The sequence below is a fragment of the Lissotriton vulgaris genome, chromosome 9 (genome assembly GCF_964263255.1).
Source record: "Lissotriton vulgaris chromosome 9, aLisVul1.2, whole genome shotgun sequence".
Taxonomy (NCBI): domain Eukaryota; kingdom Metazoa; phylum Chordata; class Amphibia; order Caudata; family Salamandridae; genus Lissotriton; species Lissotriton vulgaris.
The window spans coordinates 465,746,820-465,760,590 of record NC_141697.1 but is presented as its reverse complement, the minus strand read 5'-3'; the positions used below and the strand labels follow the sequence as shown (position 1 = coordinate 465,760,590).

The window sequence follows — 13,771 nt, the reverse complement described above, 5'->3', positions numbered from 1 at the left end:
AACACAAAGCGCAGCACAGTCACGGCAGGCAATTAACAGCTGCGAGCGGCACCCACCCACCCTCCCTTGGTGCTGTGACTGCATCCCCCCTCCAACCCCACTTAATGGAACTCTGCCTGAGAAAATCTACTATGTGTGTATATATATGTATATAGAGAACTCTAATCACTAGTATATGAGGTAGACCTTTGTACTATCTACCATGCCTATGTGACTCTTAGAGTATATCCATTCGTATCCCTTCCTTAGGTATTTAGAGAACTCTAATCACTAGTATATGCAGTAGACCTTTGTACTCTCTACCATTCCTATGTGACTCTTAGAGTATATCCATTTGTTTCTCTTCCTTGAGTGACTTTACTACTTGTACATTTGCAATTTTTCTTTCTGTTTGTATCTCTTCCTTGTGTGACTTTACATCTTGTACATTTGCAATTTTTTCTGCTTGTATCTTTTATGTAACGCATGTAATCCTAAGTCCTTATGTTTCGCAACTGATTCTTATGTAAAGCGCTCTGACACTCTCTTGTTAATGTTTGCGCTATATAAAATCACATTAAATAAAAAATAAAAAATAAAAAACTAACAGTGTTTATGTGCTGCGTGGGTCCCAGGGGGGCCGAGGTGAAAATGGCTCAAAGGCCTGAGCAACACCTGGCCCCCAGGGAGGCCGATTTTTGCAAACAATCGCCCCCTCCCCAGCCACCCTCAGCCTGATTGCTTTGCTGGGCAGGGGGTTAAGGAGAGGCCACAGCGGATAATCGCTGCGGCCGCACAGTGAAGCTGCATTCATTTCTCTGTCTCTGTCTCCGTGCCTTCTGTGGGCCGTTTTTTTTTCTCCCCTTTCCTAGTCCACAGAGATCACGGAGATAGAGACAGAGAAATTAATGCAGCTTCACTGTGCGGCTGGGAAAGGGGAGAAAAAAAAAGGGCCCACAGGGGGCACGGAGATACCGGCCCCTCGGCCGATGCCCGAATGCCCGCATTGCCAATCCGCCCCTGGTACTCATAGTACGGCCCGCGTGCCGGTGGCGGCCCGGCAAGCCTTCCCTGGCGGCCCACGGACCTTGCAAACATTGTACCCGAGTTTTTTAAAAAAATGAGCGCGACTCAGACTCTGCTGCTCTGTGGGGGCCGGGTGATTCCCGCCATATTCAGAGTGGGGCTGCAGAGGCGCAGAGAGGTGAACAAAGCCTCATTAACATACGAATGGTCTTTTAAAGACCTTGGAAGAGCTTGTGTGCGGCAGTGTGTGTGCGCCTGGAAGCTGTCACAGCCCGAGCACACACTGGCAGGGTGAGGAGGGAGAGCGAGGGAGGGAGGGAGAGCAAGCGAGGGAGAGGGAGGGAGAGTGAGGGAGGGAGGGAGCGTGAGGGAGGGAGAGCGAGAGTGAGCGAGGGAGGGAGGGAGAGCGAGGGAGAGGGAGAGCGAGGGATGGAGCGAGATGGAGCGCGAGGGAGGGAGAGGGAGGAAGAGAGAGCAAGAGAGGGAGCGAGGGAGAGCGAGGGAGGGGGAGGGAGCGCAAGGGGGAGCGAGGGAGGGAGAGGGAGCAAGAGGGAGGGAGAGCAAGCGAGGGAGAGCAAGCGAGGGAGAGCGGGAGAGAGGGAGCGAGGGAGGGAGAGCGAGGGAGGGGGAGCAAGGGAGGGAGCGCAAGCGAGGGAGAGAGAGAGGGAGTGAGGGATGGAGAGCGAGGGAGGGAGAGCAAGGGAGGGAGATCAAGCGAGGGAGAGCAAGAGAGAGAGAGGGAGGGAGAGTGAGGGATGGAGAGTGAGGGAGGGAAAGTGAGGGAGGGAGATCAAGCGAGGGAGAGCAAGAGTGAGGGAGGGAGAGCGAAGGAGGGAGAGCGAGGGAGGGAGTGAGAGCCAGCGAGGGCCAGCGAGAGAGAGGTAGGGAGAGCGCGAGAGAGGGAGGGAGAGCGAAGGAGGGAGGGAGAGCGAGGGAGGGAGAGCAAGGGAGGGAGGGAGAGCGAGGGAGGGAGAGCGAGGGAGGAAGGGAGAGCAAGGGAGGGAGGGAGAGCGAGGGAGGGAGAGCGAGGGAGACAAAGCGAGGGAGAGAGACAGAAGGAGAGAGAGGGAGAAGGAGAGAGAGAAAGGGAGACCTCAGAGTGAGGGGGAGGGAAGGAGAGAGAGGGAGACCTCAGAGTGAGGGAGAGGGAAGGAGAGAGAGGGAGACCTCAGAGAGAGGGAGAGCTCAGAGTGAGGGGGAGGGAAGGAGATAGAGGGGGAACTTAGAGTGAAGGAGACCTCAGGAGAGAGAGGGAGACCTCAGAGTGAGGGAGACCTCAAAGTGAGGAAGAGGGAAGGAGAGAGAGGGAGGCAGAGGGAATGCGGGAGAGGGAAGGAGAAATAGGGAAGGAGGGAGAGGGAAGGAGAGAGAGGGAAATACAAGTGAGGAAGAGGGAAATAGAGTGAGGGAGAGGGGAATAGAGTGAGGGAGAGGGAAATAGAGTGGGGTAGAGGGAAATAAAGTGAGGGAAAGGGAAGTAGAGTGAGGGAGAAGGAAACAGAGAGAGAGAGGGAGACAGAGGGAATGAGGGAGAGGGAAGGAGAGAGAGGGCAACAGAAGGAAGGAGGGAGAGGGAAGGAGAGAGTGGGAAATAGAGTGAGGGAGAGAGAAATAGAGTGAGGGAGAGGGAAATAGAGTGAGGGAGAAGGAAACAGAGAGGGAGAGAGAGAGAGAGTGAGACAGTCAGGGTGAGTGAGACAGAGGAAGAGATGGAGTGAGACAGTCAGAGTGAATGAGACAGAGAGAGAGATGGAGAGAGGGAGTGAGAGAGTCAGAGTGAGACAGAGGGAGACAGAGGGAGACAGAGAGAGGGAGAGAGAGAGAGAGAAAGATGTGTGTATGCCGGGTCTGGTGGCTCAGTGGACGAAGGCGTCCGCTGCAGGGACCTGTGATCAACCTCATGGTCACAGGTTTTTTTTGCTCTAGCCCCGCCCCCTTCCCCACTGCCCCCCCACCCCCTCCACCGCTGCGGCCCTCGGACACAAACCACGCTGTAAATTTGGCCCTCGAGAGAATGTTTGTGAGTACCCATGGCCTAGTCTATTCCCGATTTTTAGGCTAGCTACATTTCCAGCCCATCTAAATGAGAATAATGTACAGTATCATGGGTTATTCTGAAAATGGTGCATAGACCCCACCCTCCTCAACCAGTATTGGATATCGATGGCCTATTTATTCATAATAAACTGATAATTCACACTCTCTAACATTACGGAAAGGTCAAAAATACTCTAGACTATACAGGGGCAAACACGGTTTAAATGCACAAAACACAATTTTTTTTAAAAACGCCTCTTCAATGATCACTGTGTGATAAGCTGCGTATACTGCTAGTAGCAAGTGTTTTGACCTGTGTATTTTCTTTACTTAGGAATGTGTCCCTCGATTTAGAAAATAAGAGGGCAACTGGTTTCTTATCAAATGTGCTTTAATTGTTCATTTCAATCAGTTTCCTTGGATATAGCTTATCACTACAATTTTTTTTTCTTGTAGGATGGAACCAAGAAATTCTGGGATTTTATGAGAACACATGACAGGTAGACCTGATTAAAATATGCATCATCTTGTTACTCGTACTTTATTTCTATTCTGCTACAGTTGTTGCTGCTAGCTAAATGCTGACTTGTCATAAACGCGTTAGCTGTAGAGATTGCAGCATGTTTTAAAAAGTTCAATATCGAGCTACTCTAATGTCTCTCGTCCTGGTTAAGATTCTGTCCCGAGTACCTTTTTCAGATTCCTATCTCACTCTCTAATTCTACCCTTTTCTGTTTATCATTCCCTTCTACCCAATTTTTTTCTATATTGCATGTTTTCAACTTTTTTTCTTGGCCTTCAGTGTTATCAAAAATATTATACTAAATACATGCATTTTGGCTACGATTACCAGAAGTGTTCAAACGTTATATTTTTTAATTGAATGTTGGTCTCAAGAAGCCTAAAATAACATTATTGACCTGCACACATTTTTCAATTATGTAGAACCCGAACATTTGTACCCTTTTGTTATTTTTCTAAAACTTCATTCGTCCACCTTGACTCAAATTTTCAAATTGGAAAATCAGTATCCCTGTACAGTCTTGAATATTCTGGAATCAACCTGGGTACTACTGTTTTACAAAAGAATGTCTCCATCGGACTTGTTCATTGCTGTAGACGTCTTGAAAGTGAAGATATTCTCGAAATATATATATTTTAAATGCGAGATATTTATTTGAAAGATGTTGAGAAGTTCAAAAAAGCCTTCAAAATAGAAAGGTACCAGAAAAGATCTAGGCAAAAAATTATAAAAGGAATTGGGAGAGAGCAAAGTCAGTAGGTTAGGTAGAAAATGTAGCGCTCCTATCCCAACAGAAACCGTAAAAATGGAATATATCAATGCCTTCTAACAACTGTGTATTTATAGTAATGAAAGGAAAGGGAAGTCACTACTATTACTATTTTGTTAAATGTTAATGTTAATGTTACAACAAATTTATAAAGCGCACGTACACCAAGGTTTCATGGCGCTATTCTGAACTGGTCGCAGCTGAGGCAAGTATTAATTGTGTGCTTGTATGAATAACCATGTTTTAAGAAGTTTCCTGAACTGTAGTAGTTCTGTGCAGGACCGTATCTCCAAGGGGAATGAGTTCCACAACCGTGGGGCCAGATATGCAAAACGACAGCCTCCATGTCGTTTCCGGTTGAATTTAGGAGTGACTAACAGGTGAAGATGTTTAGAGCGAAGATCCCGGGTAGGTATATACCTGAATAGCAGATTATTAATGAATATGGGACTACGACCGTTTAGGGATTTAAAGATTAAGCAACCTGTCTTAAAAACAGAGCGTTGAGGCAGTGGAAGCCAGTGTAGTTTTTGCTGCTTGGTTCTGCACCAGCTGGAGTGATCATTTTGCCACTCTACAGTACCAGACATTTTCTTGGCTGTGCCCTGGGTTGCCATAAACATGACCTACTATGTGGCCTGTCCTCACACGTTCAGTGCTCCGGACTGCACCTCCAAAAAGAGACAATGAACGTCAGCCTTCACTGCCTTTGTATGCGTGTGCATGCTGACATCACCATTCTGGTTTTGGTTTGAGTGGACTTGCCCAAAATGCTGGAGTGGTTGATTCGTACGGCTCAATGCTGTCACTTGGATCCACTTACTTCCTAGTGGAACCATACTCTGAATCATCTTGCTAGACCACAGTCTGAACTTCATTATGCCTTCGCAGGACTGGAAAGCTAAAGCAAAAATATTTTACAAAAATATTTTTATGAAGGTTTAACAGTGTATCACAACAAACCACAAATCAAAATCAAAAATATGCCTGCAGGCTTCACTATGAGAAAAGCCATAAGTAGTCAGTTAGCATAATGGAGGTACAGTTAGTGGGAATAATAAAGTCAACATACTCAGCAAAGAGAGTGCATCCCTCTACAAAATAGCCCTAAGACCATACGAGTGCATCGTACACAACATAGAACTTGCTAAACAGAACCGCCCCCCATCACACCCATCTTGTACTGGTCCCAAAAAGACTCCATCAAGGATAGCTTGAAGAAAACAGAGTATGGAAACAGGGATATCTGAGGGCCACTATGGGACGCCACCCGAAGCCCGACTCACTGCTCCAGCATCTGAAGTCGGCATGACGCAGTCAGAGGAAAAATCATCCACAGCCACCCGGCCCACCGATCCAGTCACGAGCAAGATAACAAAATGGTATCTCATGCAGGTAAAATCAGTATCTTTCTAACTGCTCTGTATGAGCCCTAGCCTAATATGCCTTATAATGGAAGTAGTGTAGGCGTTCAAGTAGCTCAAACTGCTTTTCCCGCTCCTCCAGCAGGGGTCCCCTGTAATCTGGGGTCCCGTCCAGCTCACCCCGAAGACCTTCCAATGCTGCCATCATGTTTTTTGCACTGCTGCTGATGATCTAGCATTGCCATGTGCATGACCTTGATGTTGCACCATGTATGTAGACCTTGTGCCTCACCCTCTACAGATGCTGCTCAACTTATCGTCCAGCTGCAGGTGGCTGTCTCCACAAGCAGACTTGTTTACCCAGCTGCACTGAATGCAGCTTGTCCCTATTCTTGACCCGACTTAGACTCTTGTGAGCCAAGCAGCTGCCTGATCACTGGGCAGCCTAGTGTGGTTTCTTGTGGTCGGGGGCTCACCGCCTACCAACAGGAAAAGGACACCAAGGAAGATCAGGTTTCAAACTGAGATAACTTGAACACTCACAAACTGGCACAGTGCTTGGCTAGGCATTTGAATAATCCCTGTGCATTTAAACTTAATTATGCGCAAAAGGCTAGTGTCCACCTCAGTTATAGAGTAACCAAATACACACTAACACATTATTGTTAATGACATAAACTTTCTAAAGTTCATAAGGATTTTGAATAATAATAACAACTGTATTAACAATAAAAGTCCTATTATTTTCTAAAGTATGACACTGCTTAGACAGTTTATTTCTTATGAGTGGGACCACCTCAGCTAGACATTCTACCCAATTACTTCCTCCGGTTGTGAGCCTTGACTGTTCGACCCCACTACCTCTTAAAAGTAAAGCCTGGAAAGAAGAAATTTGGCAATTCAGCGAGCTTGAAGTTGTAAACAGTTTTTCAATTTCTAGGAATAGCAGCAATAATTATTATGGGCATTGCCTGTCTGCCGGAAAATTGCTCAGGTACTGGGGAACTGGTCTACCAAAAAAAATAACGTGTATTTGTAAAGCGCTCGTTCATCCATAGGAATTTTAACACTGAATAACAGATGTGTATTGTTACCCCACTCAATGGTACTCATTTTATCGACCTCAGAAGGATGAAAGGCAGAGTGGACCTGCAGGTATTTGAACCTGTGACCATGAGGTCAAACACAGGCCCCTGCAAGTGGACGTATTAGTCCACCAAGCCACCAGTTCTGGCTTGTACAAAAACATTATTACCAGTAAAATCTATTGACAAGTTATGAATTAATCAATACAAAATCAAATGACATACCTGTTCTAATATTGTTCCCACCTCTTTGGGTCTCATATATAGTGTAGAGGTGGGTGCCATAAATAGATGCTTCATTTGTCAAATTCATGGTTTCTTGTCTACTTTGCCATTCCACATAATTCACCTTTCCTTATCCTGTTATATGTGCCCCATTTTTCTCTAATACCTGAACCATGCTCCAGTGACATATACATCTTATTGATTCTCCATTGGTCCTAGCTCCCACTTGGATCTTAAAAAAACCTAATGTGCTCTGCCCATATTATTAGCCACCTAAGTAATCCCTTTTTTAAAGGTTTTATTCCAACGATACTCAGTCAAGGCAAAATAATCTCTATGGAGGAAGTGTAATTTTGAGGCTCCTGGATTATCCAACTATCATTCTATAACCACTCACTGAGGGGTCATTAAGAGATTAGAATTACTTCTACCAAGTTACCATAGTCTTTATGCTACAGAAATTACTCTTATCGGGTTTTACTGTGACAGTGGAATGATTATCGCTATTTTTGTAGGTACTCTCATCTCCACACAATTTTGATACCGTAGACTATAAGATACAATAAAAAAAACATACTACTCATGGATTGTAATAATTTTTGGGACTCCTTTTTATTGGGACCGTATCTATTTGAACATGCCACTCCTCTTGCTCAAATAGCACTTCATTGATAAGCCAACTTCCAAAGCAAGATCCACAGAAGCTCAATCAACTCTAATCTTCTCTGTTCTCAAACGTAAATGGTTCTGCTGTCTATCCTCCTCCTCCTTCAGAGACCTTTGGTTTAGTGAGTCTTTGGTGGTGAAGGTGCCACAGACTTGACTGGAATCGTCGAGCTGAAACTGAGAAGACATGATGGGATGGTTAAATAGTCTATGTTGGATGAGAAATAAATAGGAACTTTCAGAACAAATCTCACAAATACATTTAGTAAAGTCAAATGTGATGCTAAAATGCAAAGACATAGAAAATAGTGCCAGGAGTTAACGTCTCAAGAATGAAGACTTCGAGATGACTGAACAAGGTGATAGTATTTAGGGCCACAGTTTAGACCAAGTTTAATTATCATAGGAAATGACGAATGAGCAAGCAGTCAATTACACATCTGGCCAGTGTGTGGGGATTCAGGTCTTGAGCAAAGGTTATTTAGAGGCAAGAGGTTGTTCCTATCTACATACACAGACAGGTTTATTGGAGTGTTTCTAATACATATGCTTTTAATGTTATTATTCATTCTAATCATTTCTGATACGGGTTCTGTGGTAAGAATACATACAATATGGTGAGTTATGTCTCAGTATCGATTGAAGTAGGTACAAAAAGACATAGCTTGATGTGCAGTTTCAAGCATGTTGACATGGAAATTGAGTTCTGGGTTAAATCCATGTCTCAAAAGACAATAAGTAGAAAAACCCATATCCTGTAACTAAAGACATATTCCGAGTTGAGAGCTATTTAAAGCCAGGGGTCTGATTAGAGAAACATGGAAAAGTGATTGAATTAGCAGACAGTCAGAATGAGTGTGACTGAGATTCTGCTGTTGGTGAGCATTTCACGCTGAATGTTAATAGTGGAAACCAGCTCAGCGAAGGAGAAGGCCGTAATGCTTGCAAAAATCAAGCAATGGTAAAAAAAAAAAATCAGATTGGAGATTGCTTCTCAAATTTATGTATGTGTATCCTATGTAATGGAAAAATTTTCAAAGTATAAATGTTATGATTCATTTCATGGCAAATAATGAAATCTTATCCCAGTAGTTATATTGACTTGTTGGAGAAGTAACAACGACGAGAAATAATATAGGCACAATAAAAAAAAGTTGATTTTGAGAAAACAACAGAATAATGACAGAAAGCACCTGAAAAAATATGAACACTCAAGGGTTAAGTGTGTACTACAAAAGGGAGAAACACCATGTGAAATACTAGGATGCATAGTAAGACTAGTCTTTTATAGCAATTGTCATTAACAGGGTTTAAGTTTCTACTGTGAGCCTAATGGGTTTTTAATGCAATAGGATGAGCTGTGATATGTGTCAAGTAAGTGATGCAGTAAAATTAAAAATTACAAAGTGAGTGTTATAATGTTTGAAAAATGAATGCAGATCAAGAAATAGATTTGTTTGATCAGCAGAAATCTGAGAGACATTTATTGAAATGAAGAATTACCGACTCACCCAAATAACCTTCATTTGGTCATTGCAAAGGTAGGACTAGCATGCTTTCAGTTTGTTAAAGGAATAACACAATTATATATTAGGGGTTACTTAAGGCACTAGTCCTGGATATTTTTCGGACTAGTTGGTGCCCTCTTTGGTTGTTGAGAATAATTTCCAAGTCAAACTCTAGGACTTTGCCAAGGAGGACTGAAGTAAAGCACAAGCTTTTATATTCCCCCAAGCATGCCATAAATCTATAGAGTGTTTCTCCTCCTAATATCAGTATCTTTGCTGATCTTAGAAAGCCCTATTACTTTCAATCTTTGGCCATCTGGAATTTCTTGTAATTCACATCGTGCTCCGTTTTGATTGATCTTTTGTCCACAGTTTCTAGTTGGCCTTTATATAGAACGAAAACTAGACTTTTGTGGGCAAAAAATTCACAGGCTGTTGCTACTCGAAAGGGCTTGGATGCCCTCACCTCCCCAAAGATGGTATTTCTTTTCGACTCCTGCCAGCTCAATAGTGGACAGATAGTAATTTCTAGGTATGTTGGACCCTCTCCGAATGTGGTAACACCTATAGTGAAGCCGGGTAAGGGCTCCAGAAATGGTGGGGGAGTCAAAAAGTAAAAGTTGATACACACACCTAAAGATTTTACAGCATACTACCAATCATTCAACTTATAGCAAGTTTTAATGCCAATGTATTATTCATTTTAATTCTAAAGTGCATGATTACCTAAAAGGCGTCCTGATGCTAGACAGACTATATATTATTGGAAAATATCAAGGGCCCCCTGAACTATATATAATTCAGTTCCTAGGACAGGTCAAAACGAATGTAGAAAACAATTCCTAGGCAACTAAAGGATCATTCATGCACCAATATACAGAGGGTGAGCCAGAAATAAGCGAAAAAATGTCTGAAGAGAATTACTAGTTTTTATTCAATTGTGTGTATAAATGTCTCACTAGTATTAAAAAACATTTAATTAAAAACATCCTTACAATTAATGACATAAGCAATACAATTCTTCTAATCTGAGACACAAGGTTACATATACAATTACAAAATAATTCACATTTAAATCACAGAAATGTTACACATAAAAAATGTTTCCTTCTTGTAGTCTAATTTTTTTAAATAATTGATTTTTTTTTAAAAAACAAAGAATGTTATAATTAAATACAGCTAATTCCACTACTTTGAGTCCATCCTTATGCATTCCAGCTCAATGATGTGAGCCCATCCTCTAGAAGACACTTCTTAGCTCGAGCCATACTTGAAATTTAAGCCCCTCTTATGACATCCAGTAGGGGAGTAAAAACCTTCACCTATCCAGAAGAAATCCTACATCCTCTCAAGCTTTCTATTCGGCCCAAATCAATCCTTAACAGTACTAACTAAATCTTGGGTCAAACCCTTGCTTTGTGTTAGTCAAGTCAACATCGAGGCTGAGAAGCAGAGAAGCTGTAGATTGTTTGGAGTTAAGATCGAAAACCAGAATAGAGGGCTGAAATGGTGTTGAAGACTCTGGATATGTAATTTTTAGACACAGAATAGGAAACCAAGATGAGCAGGATGCAGTGAGTAGAAGAACTGTAACATCATCTATCCATATTCAGAACAGAACCTTTAGAATAAGGGAACAGAGGAGATAGTCATATTGAAGACGCTAAACTGTGGTCAAAACAGTGAATCTACTCCCCAGACTGCCTGCATCCGTGGTCTTGAACAAAAAAGCGGTGCTAGAGAATTCTCTTAGTATGCAAATAGAATCATAACAGCAAATCCCTGTTTTCGAAGAGAGTCCTGAAAATAAGGACTCAGGCAGGAATCCTGAAAAGATGGAAACACTCTGCAGAGTCTATCTGCTTCCTCATTGTTCCCTCCCTTGATATGGATTCCTTGGAGTTAAAGAGGGCACTCCTTAGCCAATGGAAAAATGAGTAGGCCACTTCTACTAATACCTTGGAAGAGGTTCCTTCTTTATGGTATATATCAGTTCTTGTTGTCATGTTGCCCATCCTTACCAGTAGTGCTGTACCCAACAACATAAGTCCAAACTCCACCAGTGCTGGTCTGTTGCCTCTAACTCTTTCCATTTCGACAAAAGTGTCTTCTGGTCTGGCATGACCCGTGGCCTTGTACTGTCTGCTACTCCAGAATGGCCCCCCAGCTGGGCATAACTGAGCTGAGGCATAACTCTTGAAGGAGAGAGAAGTGTCAACCCTTAATTCAGGTGGTGTGTTCATCCACCAAAGGATCACATGGGACACAGGTGTACTGTACTCAAAATCCGGGTAAACTCCCCATGCTAGTAAGAGATGTCTCACTGTCAGACCTAGATTAAACCTTGCTCATGGTTCCACTGCCAGTGTTAATGCCATATCAATCTGGACATACAACCAAACATGGACTCTGGGGGCGTTTTTTCCCTAAATGACCCTGCAGTTTCTGAATAATGTGATCTGGGAGAGCGACAAGATCTATGTTTGTAAAAAATGGGTTTTTAAGGGCTAAATGTCCAGAGTGGGGCACATTTGAGTTTCTCCCAGGTGATAGGAAGCCTGTGAGACTATCATTATCTTTATTCGGTCAAGAAGATGTCAGACCATAAAAGCACAATACAACAAATATAAAAGGTAAGACGATGCCATAAAAACAGAGTTCCAAACGCATGCAGATCAGCCTGTGATTATAAAACGACAGTCCTTTCCCTATGCCTATTTAACAAGCAATTATTTTTTTTAACTTATATCTTTAAAAATATGCCTGTGAGACTAAATAACCTGAGGTTTTAGTATATTCACCATTGTTAGTTCCTGTGATTGGGAATGTACCATTCAATCTTCTATGAAGTGATGAAGAAGGATACTTCTTGTGTAGAAACCCACCAAATGAGCCGTCAATTTGGTAAAGACCATAGGAGCCAAAAGGAAGAGCATACAACTCACATTGATTGCTAACCTTAAAAAGCTCTGAAAACATTGCCTCACAGGTAAGTGAAGATAGGCCTCTAGTAGGTCCACTTTTGCTATAAACTCCCCTTGCTTGATTAGTGAATCTTCCTTTGCACTCAGTCATTTTGAAATGAAAAGTTTGTGGACAAAATGTGACAGTTTTCTGATCGAACACTAGGTGAAATACGGCTGTCATCTTCTCTACAAAAAAAAGTATGTAATGCCCTCTATTTGAATATAACCTGATTTCAGCACCTCTAACACCCACTGGTTTGATACACTGGACTGCAAAAAACACAGTTTTTGCACTCCACACCACCCTACGTTAGACACTGGCTATATGCAAATCAGCCTTGACCCTGTACCTCATGGGAACAGCCCAGCCCGAACTACCAAGCCATGTCTTTCCTAGACTGGAATCAAGCATCCAAGGACCAGTTTCTGGCTATAAGCCTTCTTCAGCCTGGATAGCTTGACTCCAGTGATGTGGAAAGCTTGGGACTCACGTCTGAGCATACCCAGCCCACTCGGGGTGAAAATTGCAAAAAACACAGTTGATGGACAGAATGCAGAACAATGTCTTACATTTACCCCAGTACAAAGATCTGGGCCTAAATCCATCGTTTTTTTGCACTCCACACCACCCTAGGTCAGACACTGGCTATATGCAAATCAGCCTTGACCCTGTGCCTCATGAGAACAGTCCAGCCCGAACTACCAAGCCATGTCTTTCCTAGACCGGAATCAAGCATCCAAGGACCGGTTTCTGGCTATCAGCCTTCTTCAGCCTGGATAGCTTGACTCCAGTGATGTGGAGAGCCTGAGACTCCCGTCTGAGCATACCCAGCTCACTCGGGGTGAAAATTGCAAAAAACACAGTTGATGGACAGAATGCAGAACAATGTCTTACATTCACCCCAGTACAAAGATCTGGGCCTAAATCCATCGTTTTTTTGCACTCCACACCACCCTAGGTCAGACACTGGCTATATGCAAATCAGCCTAGACCCTGTGCCTCATGGGAACAGTCCAGCCCGAACTACCAAGCCATGTCTTTCGTAGACCGGAATCAAGCATCCAAGGACCGGTTTCTGGCTATCAGCCTTCTTCAGCCTGGATAGCTTGACTCCAGTGATGTGGAGAGCCTGGGACTCCCGTCTGAGCATACCCAGCTCACTCGGGGTGAAAATTGCAAAAAACACAGTTGATGGACAGAATGCAGAACAACGTCTTACATTCACCCCAGTACAAAGATCTGGGCCTAAATCCATCGTTTTTTTGCACTCCACACCACCCTAGGTCAGACACTGGCTATATGCAAATCAGCCTTGACCCTGTGCCTCATGGGAACAGTCCAGCCCGAACTACCAAGCCATGTCTTTCCTAGACCAGAATCAAGCGTCCAAGGACCGGTTTCTGGCTATCAGCCTTCTTCAGCCTGGATAGCTTGACTCCAGTGATGTGGAGAGCCTGGGACTCACGTCTGAGCATATCCAGCCCACTCTGGGTGAAAATTGCAAAAAACACAGTTGATGGACAGAATGCAGAACAATGTCTTACATTCACCCCAGTACAAAGATCTGGGCCTAAATCTATCGTTTTTTTGCCACTCTAGGTCAGACACTGGCTATATGCAAA

At 43.4% G+C, this 13,771-nt stretch overlaps 1 protein-coding gene across 1 annotated transcript in view; it reads left to right on the top strand.

Annotated features, from left to right (window-relative positions):
* Positions 1–13,771, top strand: part of NUDT14 (nudix hydrolase 14) — a 584,870-nt gene that overhangs the window by 259,465 nt on the left and 311,634 nt on the right. Inside the window, exon 2 of the mRNA XM_086937918.1 lies at positions 3,499–3,542. Within this exon, the coding sequence (XP_086794044.1) occupies positions 3,499–3,542 (44 nt within the window). The remainder of the gene's footprint in view (positions 1–3,498; positions 3,543–13,771) is intronic.